Here is a 27727-nt window from a genome sequence, read left to right as displayed (position 1 = left end):
ACCAGGGAAGATCATAATCGTGGTTTTATTTGTCATGATCCCACCGTCCAACTAATTGACTAGTTGCAAGTGACCCACAAAAAATGGACTGAAGATTTACGGAAAACTTGGGGTTTTTTTGTTTTTGTTTTTGTTTTTTTTTTTAGTCCAACATAACTGAGGAAGGGAAAAAAAAAAAAAAACCAAACCCCAAAATACTTCTGACATTTCCAAAAAACAGAAATAAGAGCAAAGTATATTAATATACATTCAACATATACTGAGCGTATTGATTACTACAATACAAAGCCATGATAAAAAAAAAGTGTGACGCTGCGAAATGGCACGGTTCAGCCAGTCCCTGCTGCTGGGGCTGCTTGCTGGGGGGGGCTGCTGACTCTCCCAGAAGTACAGTGTCATGTAAACGAAAGGAAAAGGAACTAAAGGGACAGAGGGAAAAGGCTTGTGGTGTTTCCTGCTCAGGCCCCCGCACGGTGTGTCTGGCTTCCCACCCCACCCCGGTGGGAGCTGAGCGCACCGGGGTGCTGGGATGATGCCGCTCGCTGTGGAGTTTCCCCTTCTCGTCCTCCTTCATCCTCCTCCTGGTCCTGGGGCTGGTGGAGCTGGGGGGTCAGGCTGGGAAGAGGCGTAGGGCAAGGATGGCCAAGTCGCCCCTGCGGTGCTGGTTTCACGCTCCCTCCTGTGCCGGGTCAGGAGGGCTGGGTTGGGGGTCGGGGGGGTGGGGGGTTCCTTTATTGTTTTAAAAAATATCCCAGAAAAGCATCAGTAAGAAGAACTGGAGCTTGTCAAGTCCCCAAGGCAACGCTGACCTCAAGTGCTCCCAAGCCCTGGCTAGGGTGGCCTTGGTGCTTTATCCAGCAAGGAAAGGGTGGAAGGAAGGACGAAGATGAGACCTACGAGCGGCTGAACTGTATCAAGGAGAAAAAAAAACCACTGTGGCCACTGGCACGAGAGAGAAAACCTGTCACAAGTACAATGGCATTAAAAGAAATAAAACACTTTGAACAAAAGGTGCAAGTCACAATTCAATATAGAACAGAATCTAGTTTAAAAATTTCTCTCAAACAGAAATTCCTTTTGCCTTTTATTAATAACAATAATAATAAAACAACATTTACCAAAAAAAAAAACAAACCCAACAATTCCTACGTGATCAGAGGAGAAGCTACGGAAACGAAGACCAAACCCAAATCTCTCTTCCCTACGTGAAGCCAGGGGTAGGAAAAACCAAAACCAGAACCAACCCCGAGTCGTGTGTGGGTTTGAAAAGAAAGTGTGTGGGGGGGTGGGGATCCTTTCGGCACACCGACAGACGACGGAGAGAAGGAAGGGAAGCAGACAAAGATGAGACAAGAAGCGTATTGCACCAAGGGCGGGCGTTCCCCGCCGGCCGCTCACTCGACCGGAGCCTTGGGGATGGGATGGGTGATCTCCCCTTGGGGATACCCCCTTCCTACTTGTCCTCCCTCTTCAGGGGCCGGCTCCCAGGAGGCCCAGTCCCATCCCTGCGGTGCCAAGGCAGCAGAGGGCCGGAGGGGCCCCTGGGGCTGCCCAACCCCGGTCGGTCCAAGCCCTCCAAAACCAGACCCAGCGCTCGGGCTCCGTGAATCCTCTGCCGATGTGGTGTGGGACTCAGGCTCTCCGGTTCTTTCCGTGACAGCTGGAGTTACAGGCAAATATGGCAAAAATGAAGGAAACCAAAGGAACAGCACACTGGATGAACTGATTATGAGGAAAGGGGCCATGGTATTCCAGTTAGTCAGAAATACTACGGCAATTTGGCGCAATGCTGCTAGATACTGTTGGTTTAAAATGGACCTTTTCATTTCAAAGCTGTACAGAAAACCTGAGAGAGAGAGAGAGAGAAGGATGTTAGGAGGCACTGGAGAAGGGCAAATGTGCTTCTGCAGCCCTCCACCCACTTCCCAGAGAGGCCCCATGAGCTGCACCCCAGGAAGGGGGCAGCAGACAAACCCCAATGTGGAAGCTCCCAGGCGGATGGTCTCTCGCCCCCAGCCCCTCCCCTCAGAGCAAGAAGGGAGACATGAGCCAGGTCAAGTGGCCCTTAGCTCAGCTGTCCAGGCAACTCTGGGCCAGTGGCTGCCAAGAGAAGGATGGTGAATACTCACTCCCTCCCGGTTACACCCCCGCCTGCTCCATCCCAAAGGGCACCTCCGGGTGCTTGTAGCTCAGCAGGACGTCCGTGATACACGTCGATGGGTAACAAGAGGTGTTTAGATGCTGGCTGCCGTCACCGAGCTCGGGATGCTCTTGGCCTTCCAAACTTTCCCCGCACTCTAGAGGGTGAAGGAGGATGTCACAGCTCCAGCGTGAGGCCCAGGCCAGCATGCTGCTGTGGTACCACCCCATTTTTCTCCAGGAAGCCCAGACCCCTGCTCCCACCCACAGCAACCCCCACCCTACTGAGGCTCAGCCAGGTCCTTACCCTCGCTGTCCCTGTCGCGGAGCTGCTGGCTGGCCATCAGCGACGACTGGCTGAGGACGGCATCGGACATCCGTGCAGAGCTTAGTGCTTTTCCTGCCATCAAGCTCATTCCAGGCAAGTTATCTAACTGCACCTGTGGAGATGGCAGGACACAAGTCAGATGGGGCTGGGGCTGAGGCAAACCAGCTCAGCTCCCTGACCACCTGCCCAGGAGCTTCTGTGAGCCATCAGCAAGGGTGTCTGAGTGAAAACCATACATCAGGTGGGGTTCAGGTGTAGCCAAGGTCACCTGGACGGACCTGGACACTCCCAAGGCCCTTCCAGACCAGCACCAAGCTAACTAGGGAAAAGCCCTTCTTGAAGTTTGTAGGTGCAGCAGAGAAGGCGTTGAGACCTGGGCAGGACACCTCCCAAAACACAGGGGAAGTGGGGCAAGCTGCTCTCTGCTCTGGGACAAGACCTGGTCTGTCACTGATGGCTGGTTCAGCAGCACCTTGGTGACTGCAAAGCCCTCTGCAGCCAGAGCCAGCCCTGGGGCATGCCGGGAGCCAAGGAGGGACACTTCCCTACTGGTCCCTGCCACATTTTTCAGTGTTGAGTGAGCAGAAGGCAGGCACCGGGGCCCTCCCGACAGAGCGGGGTGCGGCCTTTCCCACAGGACCCCAGGAAGTAACCCCCACCACACCAGGAAAGCTCTAGGCTGCCTTAGGGCCCGCCTAGATACCCCTTCCAACAACCTACGTAGGCATCATCGCTGTTCTGGATGGTGTGGTGTCTCTGCAGGGTGCGGGGCCGCGGGTGCTCGCTGGAGGGAGGTCGCACGGGGTAGCCCAGCCCGTTGTGGTCAGGCACCTGCATGGCTTGGCCAGGGGAGCTCCTGTCCATGCAGTTCCCCACGATGGACTCTTGAAAAACAGAGAAGGCACAGATTAGTGTGAGAACCCGCAGCTCTGGGGGCTACCACAGACCTGAGGGGCTAAGATGTGGTGGTACCAACAGACACTTATTGCTGGAGGACTGGCATGCTGCGGGCTGGACGGGAAGGGACCCCCTCATTGCTGCCCTCATTGAGGTGATGGAGCACCCTCCAGCCAGGTGGCACTTGGGGAGGTGACTCCCTCCAGCACCTTTGGGGGCTCTGTGCTAGCTCCACAAAACCAGCTGAGAACCAGAGGGACAGGGCCTTGGCAGCACAGGAACCAGACCCTCTCTATCCAGACCAGCCCCTGTCCCTGCTGCCTTCCCTTGGAGCCTGAGCTTGTCCTCCTCCCTCCATAACCGCGCTCTTACGCAAGAGTGGAGAGAAGCATCTCCCCAGCCTCGAACACGAGACTTTCTAGCGGGGGCCCTTGGCAACTGTAAGCAGCATAACCCCGTTGGAAGAGTTGGCCAGGATGTTCACTTTTATCAGATGACTTCTCCCTGCCCTCCTACAATCTGGCTGTAGGAGTAGATGATGAGCACTCTGCCTGGCAAAGTCCATCTGTGCTGCAAGCTCTTGTGACCGAGGGTAAAGGCTACATTCCAATCAAGCAAAAACCTCTCGTCATCAAGTACACGATGTTTTGAATAAAGTCCTGAGGTGTGGAGAAGCCTATGGCCAGGCCCGACGCACGTAAACAGCTCTCCCTCGGTGAGCAGTCCCACTGAGCACAAACATGAGGACGTGGCCAGGAGCACCCGGGGAGCTGCCCTGAAATGACACGGCTGCAGGTACATCCCTGGCCAGAGCTATCAGCTTGCACAGGGCTTTGGCCAGCGGGAAGCAATCCCCTGCCATGCTGGGACACCACGCCTCCTGGCCAGGACCACAGCTGTGAGATACCAGAAGGATGCTCTGCCCTCAGAGATGCCCACCCAGCACATTACCCAGATCCTAATGAGACCCCAGCCCAGCTTGGTCTGCCCTCCAAGCATTCCATGCCACTCTCAGGCACACAAGTATGGATAGCACACCATTCCCAACACCCTGCCTCCTTTGGAGGCAACTGGTGTCCGGTAGAAACCCCGTCCTGAGGCAGTGGGAGATGCAGCCGGCCTCCCCCGTCCTTTGCACAACCGTGGGGTTACGTGCGGTTAACAGTCAGCTTTCCCGGAAAAGAGAGAAGGAAAACATGAGGTAACAGATGTTGGCGGCGCTGTGCCACCCACACACTGCTCAGGACACTGCTCCAACTGTGGGAACGGTCGCTGAGGCCAGCAGCCTGCTTCTCCAGCTCCACAAAACAGCCCCGGCTCAGCGGTGAGCCCCCAGCACCCACCCCTCTGCGCCGCAGGGCATGAGGCAGGGTGGGATGAGACCCCCTGGCCCAAAAAGCATCCCCATGCTTGCCCTGGGGGATGCAGCTCAAGCTGCAGGGGAAGGACGGGCTGAATTCACACCCCCTTCCTCGGCCTGAGTAGCAGCAAAGCCTTTTGCACCCCCGGGGACAAGGCTCCCTGTGCCAGGCGGCCTTTGTGTCGGCATGGCATGTGACACTGGCACCGCGGGCAGGGCCGCCGCCGCCAGCTTGGCTCCTTCAGTGCCGAGGGGAAGCAGGTTTCCCATGGGCAGCATTCCCAGCCCTGTGACAGCCAGGTCGGAGCAAGACCAGAGCAGAGCTGTCCGAAGGAGGTTTAAGTCTCATCCGAAATGGACTGGGTTGCTGGCCGCTGTCTCTGGCAGACGCTCCTCAGCCAAGCTGGGGCTTTCCAATCAGGTCCAACGTGCTCACTGGGAAGGCAGAACTCCCCAAGTCACACCCTGCTCAAGGGAAGATGCGCCTGGTGAGCCCGGTGAGAGAAGGGACCCCCACATCTCCGTGACAAGGAAGGGAAGACCCAGGGCTGTGGCTGAGAGGTGTGGGGAGAGGAGCCATGCTCAGCTGGGCCGGGCCCTCAGCATCTGCACGTGGGAAGGCTGGAGCTGCAGGACTGGGAGCAGAGCACCCCTGGCACGTACGCTGTGGTTCTGCAGGATGTCACTGTCGGTGAGGGTACCCAGGCAGCTTCGGTGTCAACTCTGCCCGCAGCTAAAGCAGCCCGGCCTGCTTCCAAGTGGGTTACCGAAGCCAGCGCGAGCGGTTGCATCTGAGGACAGAGTTTACTACGCGAGGCCTCCAAACAGCCCCAGCAGAAGGGCTTGCACAACGCTATTTGTCAACATTTACTTGCTTTTACTCATTTACAAAGCTTTGTGGTCTAAAGTCCTTTTCTCCCCCTTGTGTAACCGGTTCTAGCACCATCAGCACGGGGGCAGGAACACGGCTTTGACTTCATGAAACCTCGCTCAGCTAACAGTCTGCAGCACTGAGATGCCAACTCCTGACTGGGGATGCAGAGCGCTTGTCAGGTGCTTCCAGCCTCCGCCTAACCCAGGGTGACTCTCCCCTTCCATGCCTCATGCCCCACAGGGAAACAGAGGGCCGGGAGCGAACATGTCTCTGGTCCAAAATGCCAGGGAGGGTCTGGCTGAGTCGTGCCTCATCCCCCTCCACGCACAGGGGGAGTGGTGGTGGGGGGAGGCAGGGCTTGGCATGCCTGCTCTGCCCTCTGAGCCAGGCTGTTCCAGCCCAGGACTTTCCCAACAAGCCCACGCTGTATCCCCAAACAAAGCTGTGCCTCCAGCGCCCCGGGACGCTGCTCCTCTGCGCCAAGGGCAGGCTGCTGCTGGCTCGAGAGCAGCACGGCCCAGTCCTGCAGCGCATACTGATCCAGCCAGCTCAACCTCCCTTCAAAGGCTGTGGAGCAGGGGGCTGGGAGGGTGTTCATCGCCCTGAGAAGGCCTGTCGTTACAGCTCCAGCAGGAATCTCCCTCACACTGCGCCACTGCTGAGGGGCAAAGGCACCACCGCTTCCAACGAGCAGAAAAGCTCCTTGGATGCTGATGGCAAGCCCAAAGGCCTCGCTTCCTTCGGAGCTGAGCAGGGCTAGAGCCTTGCCGCTGCTTCCCCGAGCACCAGAGGAGCTGCTGCATGGCAGCCTTCACCATTGTGTGTGCTCGTGGAGGCTCAAGGCTCTATCCATATGGGAAGAAGCCTGCCACTGCAGGGGGAGGACGGGATGCCAAGGACCAGACTGTTTGTACCCCGGTGCTTCTATAGGCCAGGGCATACCACTGACAAGAACGGGTATGTCGAGAGCACGCAGCATCCCTGAAATAGCAACAGCAATCAGGGACCCAGTGGTCTTTACCTGCCTGCAGAAGTAGGTCAGGTTCCAAGGAGGTGTCAAGCGGGGCGGGGTCCCTCCTTATTTGAGGCTGTTTATTATTTAGACTACGCCCGCAATTTACTGCGGGCCACGAAAGCCAGGAGGAATCTGGGTAACTCCACGCTACCCGAGCTGCGTCATGAAACCCTGGCTGTGCTGGGCAGAGATGGCGTGCTCCAGAAAGCAGGAGGCACAGGCAGCCAGCACAGCAAAGCCTTTCATCCATACAAGCAGTGGGAAGCCTTACCTCGGCTGGGCACCTTGCTCCGGCTGAATCCAGCAGCGGGCTGATGCCTGTACTGGTGCGTGCCCAGCTCCTGCGTGTGATCAGCAGTTCCTAGCAAGGACTCGGGGTCCCCGTGCCCTCCCGTGGGTACGAGCAGAGGGGTCTCGTGGCAGCCTTTGGTCGATGGGTTTGAACTCTTACTGTCTGGAAAGCTGTCCCTGGCCCCCTCGCAGGCGCAGTCCTCCTCCATGCTCTCCGAGTGGAACAGGGCCGGCTGGTGCACGTATCCGTGCGGCGGCACCGAGGCGGGGACCTGCTGGATACATTCTTGCGCCCTGATTTTTAGGAGGTGCTGGGGACTGCTCTGCGGGTGGTACGTGTCAGCGCTCTGATAAGGCAAGGACAGCGACTGGCGCTCCGAGAGGTTCTGTCCCACGCTGGCGCCCAGGTTCCCTGCATCCCCTTGGCTCATATGCCTGAACAGCTCTTGAAATTCCTGCTGCTGCTGCTGCTGCTGCCGCCGTTTGATGAGCTGTGCAAATTCTGCCTGGGGCAGCCGCATGTCCGTGTGCCCTGTGAGCGAGTGCCGGGGGGAAAGCAGTCCTTGGAGGATGTGCGGTACCTGCTGGTGTCGGCTGTAGTCGGGAGGCGTCGGGGACAGCAGCGCTTGCTGGAGCGCCGACGCGGTGTAGTGCTGCTGCTGTGGCTGCTGCTGATGTGCGTTTTGAGGGAAACCGGGGTACTGGTCGAGCTGTGGGACTTTGAGAGCTTGTTGAGCTGGAGGGAAGGCGACTCCTCCCGATGGGCTGTAGTTGCTGGGGGAAACGCGAGGCTGCTCTGGGAACAGGTGGGGGTGTAAGTGCACCTGGTCGTAGTTGGCGGTGGGATACCTGCTCACATTCAGGCTGCCAAGAAGAGAGAAGAGTGAGTGACGGCGCTGCAGCCGCTCCAGCCCAGCATGCCAGGCAGCCTTCACCACTCTGGAGGCAGAGCAGCTTCCAGGTGGGACATGCTCACCCCAGGCCCTGTGACACCACAGCCCCACAGCCTCCCAGAGCCCTGCCCCAGCGCAGGGAGGCAGCTTGCTTCCCAAAAGCCATACAGGGCAGCCCCATGCTGGTGAGGAAACCGCGTCTGGGCCCCTAGACATCCACCCACCCCCCCACTTCTTCCTTCCAGCTGAGGGAAGCGGCACAGGGGCGGCTGGTGGCATTACCTGTGCGACTCGGCGCTGTCGGCGCTGAGCTGCTTGGACAGCTGCCTGTGGCCGTAGGAGAGGGAGGCCATCAGGTTAGCGCGGTGCTGGAGCTGGAGCTGGCTGGCGCCGGGGCTGATGGGCATGCCCCGCGTGTGGGAGGACAGGCCCTGCCCAGCCACAGAGGCCCCTTGCAGGAGGCTGCCGCTGACCATGTCGCCGGGCTCCTGCACTTGGATAGTGACCTGCTGGGGCTGTGACTGCTGCTGCAGGCCCAAGCACGTCAGCCCCATGGTTGGGGGTGGGGAACAGTTACCAGACTGCGGGAAGAGCGTGTTGTGGGATGGCATCCCTTGGAACTGGGACTGGGAGGTGGCACCTACAAGGAACAGAGACCCTCAGAGCCTGCAGTGAGGCTGATGAGGGGGAGGTGGGGGGGAATGTGCCCCACACAGGCGCTGACACTCTTCTGAACCACTCTGGGATGCCCAAGCAGCGGCTGCGGGCGGTAAGGAGCGCTGCCCCGACTGCACCGTCAGCCTGTGCCAGGGTGCAAAGGTCACAGCGAGAGCCCCTTGCACACAAAGGGAAACAAAACAGAATTGACAGCAATTTGCATAACCCCAAGAATATCAGCCCTTCCTCCCCACCCCCGGGAGCGATAAGTAAGGATCTTATGACAAGGAAGACCAAGAGCACGGTCCAGCTGGCAGCTCCTTGCAAGCTCTCGGCAACGCCAGCCCTTGCTGCCAGATGGAGAATCTTTTACATCATCGGCAAACCGTGCAAGGACCGGGCTCACAGGGGGGAACCCAACCCCCCAGTACTCCCCCCACCTTCCCAGGCCTGTTCCCCAGGGGTTCACTAGAACCATATGGTGTTGCCGAGCGGCTCAGGGACCTGTCAGTGCTTACCGTGGGGCTGGAGCACACTGCTGCTCACGGGAGGGGGGCTGCTGTTTGGCTGCCTGAAGAGATGGTTGTTGGGGTGGTTTGGGGGTGGGCTGGACGGCTGAATCCGTAACCTGTGCAAGAAAACAAGGACCAGTTCAGCATGCCTGCTTCTCGCTAAGATGCCTCTTCAGCTGTGGGGGCCAACAGCTGGTACTGTGGTTCTCTTGTTTTAAATGAGCACCATAGAGCACGTGCCTGGGAGGAGGCTCAAGCTCCTTGCACTTGGCTTCTCTTCCTTCCGAGAGCCACCTTGCCCAAGCCACGCAGGCCGTGAGCATAACCCAGTGGCAACAGCAGAAACCCGGGGATGAGGAGAGAACAGGCTTGCCTCCTGACTCGCTGTGATGGATGGGGGAGAAACTCTCCTTCCTCCTTCCCCATAACTCTGCCCCACTCATCTACAAGTCAGGGTGCTGCAGCCAAAAAGGCACCTGGCAGCACCTCCAACAAAGCCCGAGAGAAACCAGCTACCACAGGGAAGGCATCTTCAAGCCAGTCAAGAGGCAGAACCATCAACATCTGTTCAAAGCAGATCTGTGCCTCTGAGTTTTGTGTTTCTCTGCTTCCCGAAGTCCTTTGGACAGGATCCAGCTGGAAGGACCAGGCACATTCACCTGGGAGCTGGCCGTGCCCCTCCAGCTTTTGGCCCCGGCCTCCAAGTGTGTTAGCTCAGCCCTGAGCTGGAGTCTGAGCAAAACCCATTCCCCAGAGCTTTACCAGAGCGTTTCTTTACCTCTGAAGCTGGTGAGTGAGCAGAGCTGGCTGGTTTTCACATGGAGCCTGCAAGGGTGGAGACGGCTGGGGGGGCCGGATGCAGTCCTGAGCCAGAAGAAAACAAAAGAGCTTGCAGTCAGTAACCTCTCAACTAGTGACTGCAGAAGACACAGACCAGTGAAGAACCCATCCTGATTTACCAAATACTCAATCCCCCAATTGCAGCTCTGTCTGCCACAGCCACCATGCCAGCATCACTGCAGCACAGCAAGCCCAGCAACCCACCACCCTCCTCAGCCCCACACACTGTTCTGTCTGTGGCAGGGCAGGAAGACACAGCTGCGATTCTGGAGGGTCTGGCTCAGGCTCCAGCACCTGAATCTGCTGATGTAGAATCTGATGGTGCTGCTCCTGCTGGTACAGCATGTGCTGCTGCTGGGTCTTCTCCAGTGTCCTCTCGTCCATGTGCCCACCATACATCTTCTGAAGCTGCTCGCACTCCTGTAACGAGACCAAGACAGACTCTAAGCCACCTTGTTGTGCCCAGCATGGCTGCTGAGCAAAAAGGTACTCTGCAGCCTGGAAAAGCCCGTCAAGAGAGCTGAAGTTAACCCCATCTAACTGGGCAGAATCAGGCCTTTGACAACAGAACACAAAGGGATGCTGGAACTGGAACATTTCTTTAAAAATGCAAGCACAAAGCTCCAGCCTTGGTAACTTCAAGGTGAGAAGAGCATCTGGTATTTCTGCTGTGCTGCAAGGTGAAAGCCCTGTCCTGGGGCCAAATCCTACTCCAGCCATTGATGAGACAAGCGCTGGCTGCATCGTGCACTATTCCCTATGTGCTCCGAGCTCTGCTGGCAGCAGCTCCAAGCTCTTCCCAGGACAACCTGGAACAGCCCCAAAACTTTACCCCCATGGAAAACACAGGAGAGCAGCAGTGCTGACAGGACCTCGAGGGCAGGCAGTGAGGCCCAGGTGTAGACCCACCATGTGGATCGCTCCCCAAGCTGGGGGAAGCCCCTGGGACTCCCAGCCTGGAGGGGAGCAGCAGGTACGCTCAGAGGACACACAGCAGACTCCTTGGCTGGGAAGGTGCTGCATGTCCTCGCTGTCAGCAGTGAAGACAGCACCTCTGGTCTCCTGAGCAGCCAGGCTGAGGCAATGGAACGGCCCTTGCAAAGGCTCTTGTGCAGCCCCCACCCCTCTCTCGTACCTGCTGAAGCTGTTTGATGCTGCTGTTGTTGCCCATCTTCTCCAGGTGGGCTTTGAAAGCCTGGATGCTGGCAGCCCCGTCGGAGAAGCGCCGAACTGGGGAGAAGCGCTCAGTGGGGAGGTGCAGGGTATTGGAGTCCTTGTAAATAGAACTGAACACATGGGAAACAGGTTACTGAGGCCACTTCAGCAACAGACACCAGCACAGAGATGTTTCACTTATGCCAGCCCTGGCTCTGCCTGCCCACTCTCCCGGCATCAGTCACGGTTTAGATTGAGAAATAAAGCACCGTGGTCACTGGGAACAGGGAAGGGGATTCCCAAGCAGCCTCAGTGCCCGGGCAGATGAGTGTGATCTGAGGCTGGAGACTGCTCAGCCACAAGCTGGACTCCAGATGGGCACAACTCACCCATCCACATCCATGCCTTTTCCTTTGGAGGGAAGAGGCTCACAGAAGCTGTTCAGCACCCTAAAAATCTAAGATGTGCTTCTTTGGCAGCCCCTTCCTGAGCCTTCCAGCTCCCCAGGGCCCTAGCTACATAGGACACCTGTGAAAAACAGGAGGGGCATGTGGAGAAAGGAGCCTGTTGTGTTGTGCAGCCTCTGAGCAGGGTGGGGGGGCTGCCATCCCTGCTCAGAGAGGCACAGGATTATAAAATAAACACCCCACAAAAGAAACAAGTAAAAAAGGGGGCAGGGCTGTAACTCTGCAGAGCAGGGGAAATCTTCCCAAGGCATTAACCGAGCTGTCACTTCACACGCAGAGCCTCCTCCCAGTTGCTGGGACGCCTGGCAGGGGGCAAACAGAATGGGCACACTGGGAAAGCAGGCATGGCCAGTATCGAGGCAACTGCACCCAAGGCTCCACAAGCACTTTCCCTTCACAATGAGGTTTCTTCACCATCAGAGGGAGCCAGGGTTGTTTTTTTTTTTTTCAGGAGCTGTTTTTCTCTCAGAATTGGGGCTCCCCAGTATCAGAGGGAAGCACCAAGCTCCTGCCCTGCCCTCAGGCGTGACCCGTGTTTATCATGACAAAGCTGGTTTTCCCCACAGTCACAAGGTGCCTCACACCAACCAGGGAGGGGGTTTAATAGTTAGATACACTGCAGGGTTTCTGTCTGCCTGTCCTCATGGATTCTGTGCCAACTGACCCTACAGAACCCAGCAAAGACGACTTAACGGTACCAGCTCCAGCAGCAGCCTCTGTCTACACGAAGGTGATGGTGACATGGGTGTTACAGCACCTCTGGCACCCTGGCACCAAGCCCAGCAGGAGCCCAGCTGGCTGCACTCTGGCAGAGCCCTGAGCAGTGTTACCATGGCCAAGTGACAGCAGTGGCTACTCCTGAGCATACAGCTCTTCCCCAAGGCCTGTTCCAAGAAGCCAGCCCCTTCTTCCCGGAGAGGCTCCCCCTTATCAGAGGGCACTGCACATCTCCAGCAGGCTGGGTTTGGTTCTTGGCCCTTGGCTCTCGCCTCAGCAGGATGGACTTTGCTTTCTGTGGCTCACACACAACTCCTTCAAGAAGAGCGCTGTGCCCCTGCTGTCTGAGGGCACCCTGCCCCTTAGCCTGATGAGCCCTTTGACCCCTGCTGCACTGATGGACAGCAGAAGCTACAGACAGAATTATGCAGAGGTTCTCAAGCCCGTCTGGCCAAGGCAGAGCAACTGCCCCACCTTGCATGACCCTCCTGCTTCAAATCTGCCTTCAGATACTACAGCACCATGACCAAAACCTGATGCCACATCAGAAGGTGGCTTAAAGCATCTTAGGTGCTACAATGAGCTCCCTGGGCCAGGCTGTGAGGTGTGTTTCTGTGACAACACAGAACTGCCACCAGTGTCTGGGCCATGTTGATCTCAGACACAATGTGGGACAATCTGTTTAGGTCACAGCCTGGGGGAGTTGCCATGATTCCACAGGTAAAACACGAGGCAGGCTCACAGCAGGTTACAACCCTGAGGGTGGAACTGGCTGATACCACCCTGTGGGTGACACAACATGACAGCCTCAGGGCTCCAAAGCTGGGAGGCAGAGTCGACACTGCTGTGTTTACAGGGCAAGCGTGTTTTAACAGCCTTGTGTAAAATAAACAAACAGCAATCCCTTCCTGCAGTGTGTGTGTCTGGTTTAGCTTACCTTCACGATTTGGAGCAGCCCTTAAAGCAGGACACAGCACATTCTGGTTGTTTTGCAAGCTTCACTCCTCCGCCTATCAAGCTGTGACCCCAGAAATCTCTCCCCCTCCTGCTCTTCCCACCCCCAAGCACCTCCACAAGGGAGTAACTTCAGGGTACTGAGGTGCTTATCTTGGCTTTCCGGAGTTCCAGCGTGGCACTAGCACTGTCTGGGTCTGCTCAGAGTTCACCTGCCTCTGCTGATTACATCAGTGCTCAGCTCAGCAGGTATCTGGCGACAATAAAAAGCGCTTTGTGGAGCTGGTCAGCATGAGCTGGCAGAGAGACTGAACACGAGTGCTGACCCAGCCTGGTAGGTGACTGCTTTCTCAACAGCCAAGACCAGCAGGCAGCAAACTGCAGCTCGCAGCTGCCTCACACCCTCAGCGCCCAGAGGTTCAGAGCAGCAGCCCTTAAGCTCCCTCTGCAGCATCAACACCTCTGGCTCGCTGCAGTGCTGAGGACTCGGGTGCCCAGTTCATGCCTTTGCCTGTCAGGAGTGCCCCAGCCACACGTTTTGAGGGGGGGGTCACAGCTGATGTGCCCAGGGTCCCTCTTTCCCAGACACCGTGGCTACCACTTCCCAGCCCAGCTTCCTTTCCCCACACATCAGGGGCTGGGATCAGAAGCGAGGTGACTCTTGGGGAGCTTTGCAAAGAGACTGTGCAGTCAAAACACACAACTCTGGTGCAGAACAGTGGGGTCTTTAGGCTCTGCCTTAGGTGACTCTTGGTGCAGTCTTTCACTTGCACCTGCCTGCAAAACCCTTCCACAGAAGATGTGCTACCTGCTGCTAGCTTGACACCTAACGTTCCGGGAGAGAAAAGCTCTCCCTGGTGTGTGTGGCCTGTTCCCAACCCTCAACGTGATGGCAGCCATTCTGGTCAGTCACCCTTGGCTGCACCAGTGGGACTGGAGGGGAAGGGCTGTCTGAATCCTGCCCCTGTGCTGCACCTGTGGCCGGCAGGCACAGAGCCCACGGAGAAGCCCAGCATCCCCAGCACAGGCAGACACCCTCTGCTCTGTGGGCCCACTTTCTGTGCCTGTTCCTCCTCCTCCTCCTCACCCCTCCCTGCCAAGCAGGATGTCCTCAGTGCTCCGATCCAGACGACATCTGAGTGGGTTTCCTGGCGCAAAGCTGCCCGAAGGGCCGGTGCCATTACTCACCGGTGCTGATCGGGTACCAGGTGTGGAGCCCAAGCCCGGGGTCGGAAGGACTGCTGTCCTAGCTGCCTCTGCAAGTCTGGAGGGATTTCAGCTGTAGGGTTGGTCAGTGCCAGAGTGTGCCTTTTTGACCTATTTGCCAAGTATCTGCAACAAGCAGGAGCACATTTTATAAGAGACTGATGGGAGTACTCCGAAAACAGGGAGTGTTAGATAGCCCAGAGGAAACGGGAAGGAAGGATGCTCGCTGCAGCGCTCAGAACCGACCGGGGAGAAGCGCACCACGGACCCACTGCCCGTGCCCATCACTGGCTCTTCAAGGCTTAGGGGACAAGCATCACTTCAGTTGCTCGTGTGCTACCACCAGCATCAGAAGGGCAGACTAGCTATCTGCTCTTCCCAGCAGGAAAGCCGCGCTTCACCCCCAGGGGAACATTGGTATATCCCTTTGGGAATACCCAGGCGACCAGCTGCCCTCCCCGTGGATCCACTCTGCTACAGTGGCTCTGCCTCCTGCTCCCAAGGCCCTGGTGAGCCCCAGGGAAGTCTGCTGCCTGCATGGAGCCAAGAGCCAAGCCACTGCCAGCCCCAGCAAGAGCTGGCAGGAGAATGGGCACCGAGAGGGGCTGCCACTCAGCCATCAGGATGGCCTCTGCCTTTCGGAGCTGCCCCGGGACAGACAGGGGTAGCCTGAGCAGCACCCAGCCTGTCACAGCAGGGGAAGGGGGTGGATAGAGCCGCGGGTTAGGGGTGGATAGAGCCTCTGGGTGACCGAGGAGGAGCGTGAGGAAGGCTGCTGGGCCGGTGGCCGGCTCGAGTGCGCCATCTAGTCTCGACCCGGCTCTCCGGGGAGCGAGCCGTGGCGCTCGCAAGGCCAGCGAGAGGGTCCCCTCCCCGGAGCCGGCAGCGCTGAGGCTGGGCTGGCCTCTCAAACCAGAGTCCTGAGGCAGCAGCTCAAGCCCAAGCCCCCTCCTGCACTGGGAGAAGAGACCGTGGATCCGCTGCAAACCCCCCGAGGACCGCGGGGAGCATGCAGGGCACAGCTCAGAGCTTCAGCCAGGCTGGGACCAAGGGCTGTGCAGCTCCAAAAGCTGCTGGTCACCGGCTGCAGTGATGGGCACGGGGCCAGAAGAGAGGATACAGGAGGCACCTGCCTGGGAGCTCCTGCTCCAGGCCTGCTGGGATGAATGCCCGCTTACGAGCTCGGCTATTGAGATGCTCGTGAAGCAGCAGCAGCCAGGCAGCTGCAGTAACCCTGACAAAGATCACTCGGCCAGAGACACCGGGGTTGCAGCAGGGAATCCTCACCCTGTCCCCTGCTAAAGGCTCCCTGCCACGGGTGAAGCAGAGCAGAGCAGCAAGCAATGGAGCTGTCGCCTTCTCCAAGCCCCGGCGCTCTCTGCTCGCTGCTGAAGCTACTTAAGCAGAAGACAGCGAGTCAAGAGAAGGAAGAGCGCTGAGCGTCGTGGGAACCTGCCAAAGTCTGCGCCATTAGCTGTTTAAGAATCATTTGATGCAGACAGGGAAAGTTTCCCAAAGAGCTTTACAGCTGTGGTTTGCAAAGATCATTTTATTTCAGCCCTCCAGGGAACAATCCAGTCGTGAGCTGTAACAGCGCTTGGGGGGAGGTGGGGAGGGAGAAGAAAATTTCCCAAAGCTCAAAGGAGATGTGACCAGTCCCTGGAGCAGAGGAAAGGCTACACTCTGCTTTCAAGGTCAGATTAAGAAGGGCAAAACCTGGCTGCATACAGAGTGTTCAGAGTTGTGTTCTGCAAAGCTAAATATTTGCATCTGTCCCTGATGCTGATGCTATTTACCCTTCTCCTCTGATGACTGCTGACATGTTGCAACATAAAGGGGTGGAGGGTGAGTTAGCACACAGCCTGGATGGGACTCTCTGGGCCATCTGGTGGAAGAAGAGCATGTGCTACACAAGGTCTAAGGGCAGCACTCTGGAGAGCAGCCAAGCAACCTAGGGGTCTGAGCAGACCGGCCTTCCCATGGGCTCCAAACACCTCAGCAGCTCGCAAACCACACAGCACTGCACAGGGGTTTCCAAACCTTTCCAGCTGAGCCAATGCCCTGACTTAAAGACTCAACTGAATCCTCAGGTTTTACAACAGGAGAGGTGAAAAGCTGCCCAGGTTAAGAGGCCTGGGCAAGCCCTTGTCAGGAATCAGATTTATCCGATTCAAAGAATCAGGAAGACTGTCTACCATCTGAAGAGTGGTCTGTGGACATCACAGGCCCTAAACAACGCTGTCAGCAGCTGCCTGGGAAGCTCAACTGTCTACAGAGCCCACGTTCCTCAGCCCTGCCAGGAAGGACAGCAAAGGGTTAAGGCACAGGGGCTGAACGGAGCCCACAGTGCCCTGAGGCAATTCATCTGCTCCCTACAAGGCCCTGCTACCTTCCCTATGCTGCCTTGTGCCAGGATGGCTGGCAAGCACGTGCCTTCTGCAGCCTGGCAGCTCAGTGTCTGGGCAGCAGCTCGTGAAGCTGGGAAACACCGTGAGAGCGAAGGCCAAGGCAGGGACCAACTGGAGCACAAGGCTGGGCAGAAGACACCAGGTGTGCTCTGCACCAGCTCTGAGCCAGGGCTGGGGGTGCATTGCTGCACGTACCAGCAGTGACTTTCTCCTAAGCTCAGGAGTCCAAAAGGAGTCCCTGTGCCCAGCACCACACACACACACCCATGGGTCAAGTCCCCCTTTGCCTGGAGCACTGGAAGTGTCCAGAGCTGGGGCCCAGAATACAAGAAAGATGTAGAACTGTTGGAGAGGGTTCAGAGGAGCCACGAAGATGATCAGAGGGCTGGAGCAGCTCCCCTACGAAGAGAGGCTGAGGGAGCTGGGCTGGTTCAGCCTGGAGAAGAGAAGGCTGCAGGGGGACCTCATTGCAGCCTTCCAGTACCCGAAGGGAGCAGAGGAACAGGAGGGGAATCAGCTTGTTAGAAGTGTAGACAATCGCAGGACAAGGGGGATGGAGTGAAGCTGAAGGAGGGAAAGGTTAGATGAGATATTAGGGGGAAGATTTTTACAGAGAGAGTGGTGAGGGGCTGGAACAGGCTGCCCAGAGAGGGGGTGGGTGCCTCATCCCTGGGGGTGTTCAAGGCCAGGTTGGATGGGGCCCTGGGCAACCTTGTGTAGCTCCAGGTCTGGAGGTTGGTGTCCCTGCCTGTGGCAGGGGGTTGGAATTCTATGATCTTTAGTGTCCCTTCCAACCCAGACCAGTCTATGATTCTAAGTGGGAGAACTGCCAAAGGTCCTGGATGGATTACTGTCTCTGCCCACCCCACTGTCCCTGCCTGCAGCCAGCACCAGCCTGAATCCTCCTCCAAGCACAGCTCCTGAGGATGCGCTGCCTTACTCCAGGTGCTGGCGCACACAAACTCAGCTGGGGGTGGGGGGGGCTAATCCCAAAAAACAGTCAAGTTTGAGGCAAGCAGCAGGAGCACTCCATACCCACACCCACCACATCTAGCACGCCAGCCGGTTAGCGGAGAGGAAACTACACACAAGCTACTAAAGGAGTGTTAGCAAGGACACTGTTAGTGTTTTTGTGGAGGGAGAAGGTACAAGCATCATCTACCTGTTTCCTTGCATATGTCCAAAGCAGACAAGGAGAACAGAAGTTTCCAGCTGGACTCCTGACAATCCTTGCCCCATTGGAGCAGGCTGTTTTAAGAGCCTGCTGCTAACTTTACAACTAGAGGTACTCCTATTTCCAGCAAGATCCCTTGGTTAAGGCATCAGAGTTGGATGTTTACTGCATGTCTTGATACAAAAGCCGCCCTGACACCCAAGGCCACGAGTGAGATCTTCCTACCCCCCCACCCAGCAGGGAGGGGTGAGTCCCTCTGCACTCACTCTGCAGCAGGTTAGTGTGGATTGCATGCTGGCACACGCTACACAAAGGAATCCAGTGCTTATGGAGCTTCTGGAGAACCTACTGCTCAATGAGCTAACCATTCCAGGGGAACCCAGCTTCCCAAGCACCTAGCAGTGTCAGAGGAGCAACTGCCTACAGTCATTGACACCCACAGGAACAGGAGAAATGCTGAGCCTTCGCTGCCATCAGCGTTGCTGCCCGTGATGCAGGGGCTGTGCTTTAATTCAGCCGTGACCACCACAGGGTGAGCCTCTTGGAGGTAGGAAGGGCAAATGCAAAGGGGCTGGGAGTTACCTCTGCACAGCTTCCTGATCCGGCTCCCCATCGGAGCTCTCCTCATCCACGGGGGTGACAGCTGGGACAGCCTGCAAGGAGAAGAGAAGCCATGGGTTCCAAGGAGTGGCTGGCAGACACCTGACCTTCCCCAGAGGAGCTTTCACAAGGGTTTATGTCAGCTCCACTGCAGTGCCAAGGCTGCCTGGCCAAGAGCACCTTCCAACACACCTTTCCCATCCAAAACTGCCTCTACATGCTGCCTGCTACTAGGAGAACTCATCCATGCAGAGAGGACATGTGTTAAAGCCCACGATGGACATTTTAGTGTTCTCTGTTACATCCTCAGAGAAGAAAAGCAGCCGTTACCAAGTGTTAAGGCAGTTGGGTCAGCTCAGGAAAGGACAGCTCCAGGGGAGCACAGCAATTCCCCATGCCACCACCCAGCGGGCAGGCTCCCTGCAGCTCCTCCCGAGCCTCCTGCCATGACCCTGAAGCGGTCACCCCTGCCTGCAGGAGAAGATGATATTTATAAGCAAGCCACTGAGTCTCTTCTCTCCTTTCCCTACTTACTGGCGTCATAGTGACGAGCGGGGACGGGCCTCGGGGCCGTTTCAGCAGCTGCTGCGCGTGTAACTGGATGTTGGCGCCGCCGTCCGACGCCCTCCGCCCCAGAGGGCCCATGCCGTTCAGCAGCTGCAGGGTGGGGGGCTGCAGCAGGGACTGCTCCTGGGAACCACAGACAGCGCCGTTACAGCCCTGTACCCCCAAGACAACCCTCTGGGGTTTGGGAGAGACAAGGGGGTGTGTCGCCCTCATCTCAGAGCTGTGGTGGGGCAGCGGAAGGGCCATGTTTGACTCCCCCTCTCCCCGTGCCAAGCAAGGCTGCAAGCAACCAGTGGCCCCAAAGCCAGGGGGTGCAGCCCTGTTTCTCCCCAGCCCAGTAACTCATTGTCCTGCAGCACTCCCTTGCTCCCCAGCTTTTTAAGTGACCAACTAGACTCATGCCTAGAGACAGGCAGCGAGAGGGGATGTCACGACGCTTATGGAGCCTGAGGAAGTGGCAGACAGAGCCGGCGTGAGCACGAGCACATCCTGCCTGCACAGGGCAGTACCTTGTACTCCAGCTGACCCGTGGGCTGCAGGTTCTGCCTCGGCAGCACGCTGTGCATGAAGTTCACGTTCGGGGTCACCTGCAGGAAGGGAGCCTGAGGAGCCACTCTGGGGAAGCCAGGCAGGAGCTTCTGCAGATCTTCCATCACTTCCGTCCTGCGCAACCACATTTGTAGACAGGTGAATTAGTGACAATGGGAAGAGAAGCACCCACAGGCCCCACATGCTCGGCTTCCCTTCACAAACAGGCTTCTTATTGCTCTGGAGAATGGTCACAGAGAGCAGCCAAGCTACTCTCTGGTTTTTGTCTGTCCCCCCTTTTCACTAATCTCAATGGCATCTATGAAAAACTTCACCTAGGACATGACAGCAGTGCAGCTTCGGTGAGAAACCGCCTTGCACACCACTAGAGCTTACAAAGAACTCATGAGAAAGGAGGAGAGCATCTCATCCCATCCTCTACTACAACACTAACCCAGTGGTGCTAGGCCTAGGACATTTAAAAGAATGCTTTTACTGAAGAGGCACCTTGATCTTCCTCCACCTACCCAACCCCAGCTTTGCAGAAGTAACTCCAAGGCACCCACAGCAGGAACAAGCTGCTGGAGGTTTAATACCAGAGGTACCTTCATTCTCCACCCAGGAGTCAGAGTCCGGTACTAACCGTGGGTCAGCTACTCCAACCGTGTGCCTTCTCATGGAGAGGTAACGGACCAGAGCTTCGGGCGATGGCTCTTCCCCTTCATCGCTGTCTAAGTTCATTGTTCCATCAGTCTGGGCAGGCAAGACAGAGGAGATGTTGAAATACAGCGTGAGGATCAAGCAGAAGGCTTCAATGCAAGCCCAAGAAAAGAGCTTGCAGGGGTTATCACAGGGCACAGCTCACCTCCACAATTTGGTTTTCAGGGTTGATGAGCTGGACTTGTGGCACATTGATGCTCATGGTATTGCCTGTCTGTTCTGACTGCTGAGGAGAGAGCAAAATCAGGAGTCATGATGCAAGCACCCCTCACAGACACTGCTGGGCTAACAGTGCTGCACACACTGGAACCCCTGGCAACAGGGAGGTCACCCTGAAGCCCAAGAAGACATCTGTTCTTAATTCTCCAGGGGCTACCTCGTTTTCCCTCCTCCCTCCTTTTTAGGCAGGGTCAGCATCTCTCCTGCTTCCCTTCAGACCTAGCCTCCCTCAGAGCAAACACTCCATTCTTGGACAACACCACAAGCTGAGGAAGAAGCATCACACAGCAGCCCCGCTCCATAAGGGAACGGCAACCCTCAACATCACCTGTATCACCAAGCTAAGGGAAGATTGTGTGACAAAGGGTACTTGCTGAACCCACAGCCCAAGAACAAAACCATTCCCTTTCCCAGGGTTACGGCACCCTAAATGCACAGGGAATCCTCTCAGACAAGGAACCTCTTGACTCTGCTGCCAGGACAGCAACACCCATGAGCAAGTCGGGGTGTAGTATGTGAAGGAGTAGCTGGCCTTCCAGGGCTGGAGGAACAGTTGGCAGCAGAATCTACCTGGATGTTAGTAGAGGCAGGGAAGGTCATGGTCCGTGGTATGCTCGGAGACGCTGCAATGCGCAGATTCTTGTGCCTCTTCAGCCGGTCGCAGAGGAGGCTGTAGATCGCGCTGCAGTGATCATAAGCATCAGCTCTTAACGACTACAGGAGGAAAAGGAAGAAGATGTCAGTTCTTATTGTCAGGCAGAAAAACATTCAACCAAACAGGCTTCATGTGGTGCTGAGCAACACACATGGCTGTTGGATCCACAGCGGGAACAGGCAGGACGGGCAGCTGCGGCCTCTCACCTGAATCGTGCGCTCCTTGTCCAGCCCCATGTCCACCATGGCCAGCAAGACGTCCTCGTTCAGTGGCTCCATCTGCCTCTCGGTCTTCAGGTGTTGACACTCTGCGATGAGCTGGAAGAGCACAGGCACAGGCCTCAGTGCTGCCATTCCCCAAGGCACAGGGATGAGTCACAGTGTTCCCGAGAAGCCATGCGCCAGGCTCCGGCTGCCATGGGCTTGGCAGGCCGATGGCACCAGCACATCAAAACCCCCTGAGCTCTGGGTGCTCAGCACCAAGGGCAAAGATGCAAAATACACTCTGATGAGGAGAAAGGGGGAAAGCCAGACCAGGAGGCACAGAGAGCACAAAGGCAGCACGCCAGCACTGGGAACGGTGCTCTCCAGCAGCTGAAATGAGCCCTCAGCACTACGTGCCCAGAGCCTGGCTGCAGCCCAGCCAGCACCGAGCACCAGTGGCTGCTGCTCACCCTGTCGAACTCCGCATCAGCCTCCCCGAGCTTCATCCACTTGTGTTTGCAGATCTGCTCCATGGAGAGCCGCTTGCTGGGGTCCAAGACCAGCATGTGGCGGATCAGGTGTTCACATTCTGCAAGGGAAGAGAAGGGCTGGGGGACCCGCAGGGAGGGACATGGCTCCTGGAGCAGGAAGCCTCACACTGCAAGGACAAAAGCCCTGCTTCTCTGGAGGAAGTCACACATAGCAAGGAACACCACTGCTCCTTCTGCCCATCACTCCCATGCACTGCTACACTGCAGACACTTCTCCCTGTGCTAGGGAGGGAGGCACCCCTCCCCAGGGTGCAGGGCCCTCAGTGCTGCTTGCTAGAGCCCCTGAGCTGGTGGCACGCTGTCACCCTGTCCCTCCCTGCCTTGATGCCACTGCCTAGGGGACACAACTGGCTTCTGCATTGGGGAGGGGAGCAAAGAGAAAAGTGGCATCTGAACCTTCTCCACTCTGCAAATGCCTCCTCCCTGCACCACATTACGCGCGTGCTGTCGCCGCGGGGGACTGCTGAGGCTCTCCCTCAGCACACCTACGTATGACTCCTCCTTTTAATGCGAGAATGAATCATGCTTGTCAAAAACAAGAGTCATCACTGAAGCGCTCAGAAGCTTTTTTGCAGAAGTGGGACACAGAGATGCATCTCTGATGGTGCTATTGCTAGAAACTCACGTGCCATAACGCTGCCAAACACTTCTTGGCTTAAGCTGGCGTAGCGAAAGCCTCTCTATTCCTAAGTCACCCTTCCATTTTTAGGTTTCACACGTCCCAACATTTAGAAAGACAGCATCTCTGGTAGCGCTCTGCTCATGTGTGCATAGCTATATGTGTGCACAGCTATATACATGCAGGCTGAGGTTTTAAATAGGAGTATTTCAGTTTCTAAATTCCCAATTCAGAACTCATTCCAGCTTACGACACGAGCCACTGTCCAGCAGATAAGCTTCCTGGTGTATAAACGGACTGGGATGCTATAATTTCAGTGTCCCAGAGAGTCAGAGCCTGCCCAGTGCTGTGTGCTCCCCTTACCTGTGGACATGAAGAAGGGAATGCGGAACTTGCCGCTGAGCACCCTCGCCCGCAGGTTCTGCAGCGTGCTCCCGTCGAAGGGCAGGGCGCCACAGACCAGCACATACAGCACCACGCCAAGACTCTGCATCCAAAACAAAGGCCACGTCAGAGGGAGAGACCAGGAGGCTGCTGCAGTTAATTGCACCAAACGTGGTGTAAATAGAATGAAACAATACTGGAGAAGATGAAGTAAAGCCCACTGGAGCAGACCTCGCGGACACAGAATCATAGTCTGGTCTGGGTTGGAAGGGATTCCAAGGGTCACAGAGCTCCAACCCCCCTGTCACAGGCAGGGCCACCAACCTCCAGGCCTGGAGCTACACAAGGTTGCCCAGGGCCCCATCCAACCTGGCCTTGAACACCCCCAGGGATGGAGCATCCACCCCCTCTCTGGGCAGCCTGTTCCAGCCCCTCACCACTCTCTCTGTAAAAAACTTCCCCCTAATATCTAATCTAAACGTTCCTTCCTTCAGCTCCACTCCATCCCCCTTGTCCTGCCATTACCTCCCCTTTTAAAAAGTTGATTGTCAGCCCCCAGGCAGCTTAATTCCCCCTTCAAGCCTCATTTAGACTTTCTCTGGAGCCACAGAAGCCCTTGGTGCATCTGTCCTGGCTGGCAAAGCTCCAGAAGCAGCCCCTCAGGAGGAGAGGCAGGACAGCAAGCCACTGGCTGTGCCTGCACCACAGGGTGAAGCAGCCTTCTCGACATGGCACATGGCTCCGTGCTAATCTGCCCTCTGCAAACACCTCATGGAGCAGAACTTGCAGGTTCCTCTTTCAGCTCTGCCAGACCAAGCCCTGCCACAGTTCAGTGGCACCAAAGGGAACTCTAGGTTTGGAAATTAAAAGGCAGCTCTGGGCAGGTAGTCTTTTTGGCATCTTACCTCCCAGTGAGTCAGACACACACTAAGTGTTTGGGAAGCAAAGCTGAACTAGCAGAGTACGTTAGGTCAAAAGAAAAGGAGGTTCATGGCATACCCAAATGTCAACCTTGGGCCCATCGTACTCCTTCCCTTCAAAGAGCTCGGGAGCTGCATAGGGAGGGCTCCCACACCAGGTTTTCAGCAGCTGCCCAGGGGTGAAGATGTTGCTGAACCCAAAATCTGAAAGAATGAAGAGAACTGATTAGAGGACTGTGCTCCCCTCCAACCACCCCAATCAAAGGGTATTAAGTCATTTCGAGCCTAGCAGAGGCATGTACCATCCTGTGCCAGAAAACTGGCACAGGGACACCAGAGAAACAAGAACAAGAGCTGTGCCAAAACCACCTGTGCAGCACATGACTTCTGTCCACATCAAGAGGAAAAATGATCAAGTGTTTTGCTGAGCCCAGTGGGATGAGGTTTAACAAGGCCAAGTGCAGAGTGCTGCACATGGGACAGAACAACCCCATGCAGTGCTGCAGGCTTGGGGGAGACTGGCTGGAGAGCTGTCAGGCAGAGAAGGACCTGGGGGTGTTGGGTGACTGTGACTGAACACGAGCCAGCAGTGTGCCCAGGTGGCCAGGACATTGACCTGACAGGCACCTTCCTGTCAGTTCGGTGGAGGTGGGGAGAAGGGCTCCCCTCAGCCTCCTCTTCTCCAGGCTCAACACCCCCAGCTCCCTCAGCTACTGCTCAGAGGATTTGCCCTCCAGCCCCTTCCCCAGCCTGGTTGCCCTTCTCTGGACACGGTCCAGGACCTCCATGTCCTTCTGATGGTGAAGAGCCCAGAACTGGACCTAGCACTCCAGGTGCAGCCTCACCAATTCTAAGCAAATTATTCTGGTGTGGCTGCTTTCCTTTGTCCTTGTGTGTACTCAGGGGGCTTTGGGAACCAGCTGGCCTTTCAAAGCAGCAAGCATCACCCCATGCAGCCTGATGCTGGCTCCAGCTCCACACAGGACAGAGGAACAAGGCATTCCCTGCTCTACCCAGCACTTTCTGGGCGCTGGGTGAGTCACGCTGCTCATCTCTGCGGGGAGCTGGAGCCAGACGGCTCAGTCTTTGACCACGTGCTGCTTGAAGGCTGGGAACAGCTTCCAGCATCCACCTGTGCCACAGAAACTGAGGCCAGGCCTGGGGAAAGCTGTAGGTTTTTTTTAAAGTCCTCTCAAAAAGTTAAGGGGGAGGACATGAAAACCCCAGAGCAAGAAATAACAAGAATAATCTAATAACCAGCAAAAACCAAAGCTACAACTGAAATAAAGCTTCCTTAAAAGCTGTAAGTCACCCCAGTCCAAGGAGAAGTATAAAACCAAGCCCCCAGGGAGCAACCAGGCCTCATGCTGCAAATGGATGTGGAGGAAGAAGGATATTTTTAAAGAGCAAGGTGAAAACCACAGTGATGTGATACAGGGAACATGGGGGAAATGCTGAAAAGAAACAGGTACAGAAATCCCAGACCGGCCCAGTCCCTTGTGCCTCTACAGAGCAGAGCTTCAAGGAGCTGCCCTTGGTCTCTGCATAACAGGGACTTTGCTCCTCAGGAGGTGAAGGAGCTGGCAGAGTCCTGCAAATGAACACAGACCAATGCACAGACTGGATTCCTCTTTGAAACCATACCCCAGGCCTGGGTATTTAGCAATCATCACAGCTCCTGGCTGAACTCTGTGACCAGCAGCACAAGCCAACACAGCGCCAGGAGCTACTGACTCAGCCTCTCAGAGGGTAACGCTGGAGAAAAAGCATCCAGGGGAAAAAGGAGAGCTAGGGCAAGGGCATTTGTGTCTTGCTATCTTGGGAAAACAGCACAGCTGGAATGGATCCCAAAGAGCCCACTCATAGCACCCAGCGGGTGAGAAGAGCAGCACTAACCCACTGCCCAGCCTCACAGAGCACTGGGCACTTAAACACTGAGCAAGGGCTGCAGAGCTGTGAAGGGAGGTTAGCTGCACCAGGCTAGAAAGCCTGTGCTGCTGAGGAGCTGAAAGGCTGTGGAAGCCACTCCACTTCCAGCCTGTACTGGAGGCTGCACAGGCAGCCATGGAACAGCCACAAAGCTCTAGTCCCTTCAGGAGACACTCGAGATGCATCAGCAGCTTCCAGCAGCTGAACATTGAGCGTGTCACTGAAGAGGTCTGAGCTAGACACTGCTGATGGGTTCAGCAGGGCAGCTTTAGCTGACCCCCCACCCTGTGTATCAGGGCTCTGTCTTCCTGCAGTACTTCTCCTGGGAGGTCTGGTGGGAAGGAGCAGCTTCTATCGCTGCTTTTCTCGCTCTTCAAACAACAGAAGAACTGGCCTCAACTTGTAACTGAGGAGTTAGAGGGACAAAGCTTAATGCTTGGAAAATCCTATACCATAAATCAGCTTTTCCAGGCTGCTCTTCAAATTGCTACTACATCCTCCTGCCAAGTCAAACACTACCACCATGAGGGTGGGAACTATCTCCTCGAGTCCATGCTGGGAGCAGAGATCTGGCAGGAAAACCATTTCCAGCTCCTTTAGATGACAGAAAAGAGTTTCCATAGTTTTCAAGACATCCACAAAACTCATCAGTATACTCATGGGGGCATTCCTTTAGCAAGTCCAGCTGCATTCTGGTTTCTACCTGAGTGAGTTTCTAATGTCTGTCTGTCTTTTTATCTGCTAGGCTCCCACACACAGATTTGCTTTTGCCCCATGAACACCAGATGGCCTCAAATCCTCAGTGCATCCACTTGCATGGAAGGGGTACCAGAAGTGCTGCTCCCCAGGCTTTCCCCAGCAGCCTGTCTCATGGGAGCCCTGTTACACACAGCCTGCTCCAGCTGCTGCCCAGAGTGGCACTCCCCTGCTGCTGCCCACCTCCAGAATTAAATGGTGAGTACAAGGTCTTCCAATGCAAAAAGCCCATGAGATGAGATGACTTAGGGCATCCTAAAGCCTCTTGTTTCAGTAGGTTGCTCTGTAACCCCACAAAGCTACGTCGAGGGAAGCCCAGGATGTGCAGGGCTCAGCAGCACGAGGCTCAGTCCGGGTACACCCCAGACACAAGGGCCCAAGCTAGGCCAGCCTAGAAACTGCCCAGGGTGCAGGTCTCTGAAAGGGCCATTACAAGCAAAAACCCCACACCCAGGCAACCCCAGGAACAGGTGGCAAGAGCCTGCTGGAGTAGTAACTCAGCTTCTCTCCAATAAGTGCCCAAAGCACAGGGGCTATTACTGTGCTCTGTCAGCACAGCGAAATGATTCCCAAGTGGTTTCCCCTTCACTGCTCTACCACAATTGGTGCCATCCCTATGTTTCCTCCACTTTTCCTCTCTCACCTAGCCTGACCTGTTTTGAAGGAGTCCTGAACCAGGCAGCAGGACCTCAGGCAAGGTCAATTCTTCATTTTTAGCCTCGCTCACTACGCAGCGTATTACTGGAATGCTGCGGTATCAGGAGCCACATATCCATCTGTGAAGTGAAACCAGCTTCCCCCCCTCACCTCCCCCCACGGCTTTCTTTTACTTTGCACTGCTTGGAGATGTAAATCTCCCAGTTACAACCTGGCAGTTTCAGCTCTGGGCAGCAGGCCACACAGAAATCCAAGTCTTCCTTCAGCCATGCTGTGTTTCCTCCTCTCTCAATACCTGGAAGCAGCCAGTGCCTACGTTTATTAACTTCTAAAGCAGCTGCCTTCCCCCACACCGCTGGTCTCAGCTCACCTGCTATTTTAATGTTAAGGTTGGCATCCAGAAGGAGATTTTCTGCCTTCAGATCTCTGTGGACTATATTACGACAGTGGCAAAAGTTGACAGCAGCCACTATTTGCTTGAACTTCCTCCGGGCTTCCTTCTCAGCCATGCGCCCGTGGGCCACCAAGTGAT

The 27727-nt window shown here is 56.2% G+C and overlaps 1 protein-coding gene across 1 annotated transcript; it reads right to left on the bottom strand.

The window, feature by feature from the left end:
• Positions 1-6: 6 nt before the first annotated feature.
• SIK3 (SIK family kinase 3) lies at positions 7-27727 on the bottom strand. Its single transcript, XM_084275084.1, has 22 exons — positions 27566-27727; positions 23933-24057; positions 22913-23036; positions 21850-21968; positions 21383-21493; positions 21092-21235; positions 20448-20528; positions 20226-20335; positions 19564-19717; positions 19022-19177; positions 18470-18540; positions 14288-14431; positions 10942-11092; positions 10101-10226; positions 9745-9830; positions 8973-9082; positions 8080-8437; positions 6885-7768; positions 3188-3351; positions 2447-2579; positions 2130-2297; positions 7-1846 (listed from the first exon to the last, which is right to left on the bottom strand). Exons 1-21 carry the CDS (start codon positions 27702-27704, stop codon positions 2140-2142), a joined length of 3648 nt encoding a protein of 1215 aa, XP_084131210.1. The 5' UTR covers positions 27705-27727; the 3' UTR covers positions 7-1846; positions 2130-2139.

The sequence above is a fragment of the Gallinula chloropus genome, assembly GCF_964237585.1.
Source record: "Gallinula chloropus genome assembly, chromosome: 24".
In the NCBI taxonomy this organism is placed as follows: Eukaryota; Metazoa; Chordata; class Aves; order Gruiformes; family Rallidae; genus Gallinula; species Gallinula chloropus.
Note: the sequence above shows the minus strand (reverse complement) of the source record. Positions and strands in the feature narration are given on the sequence as shown.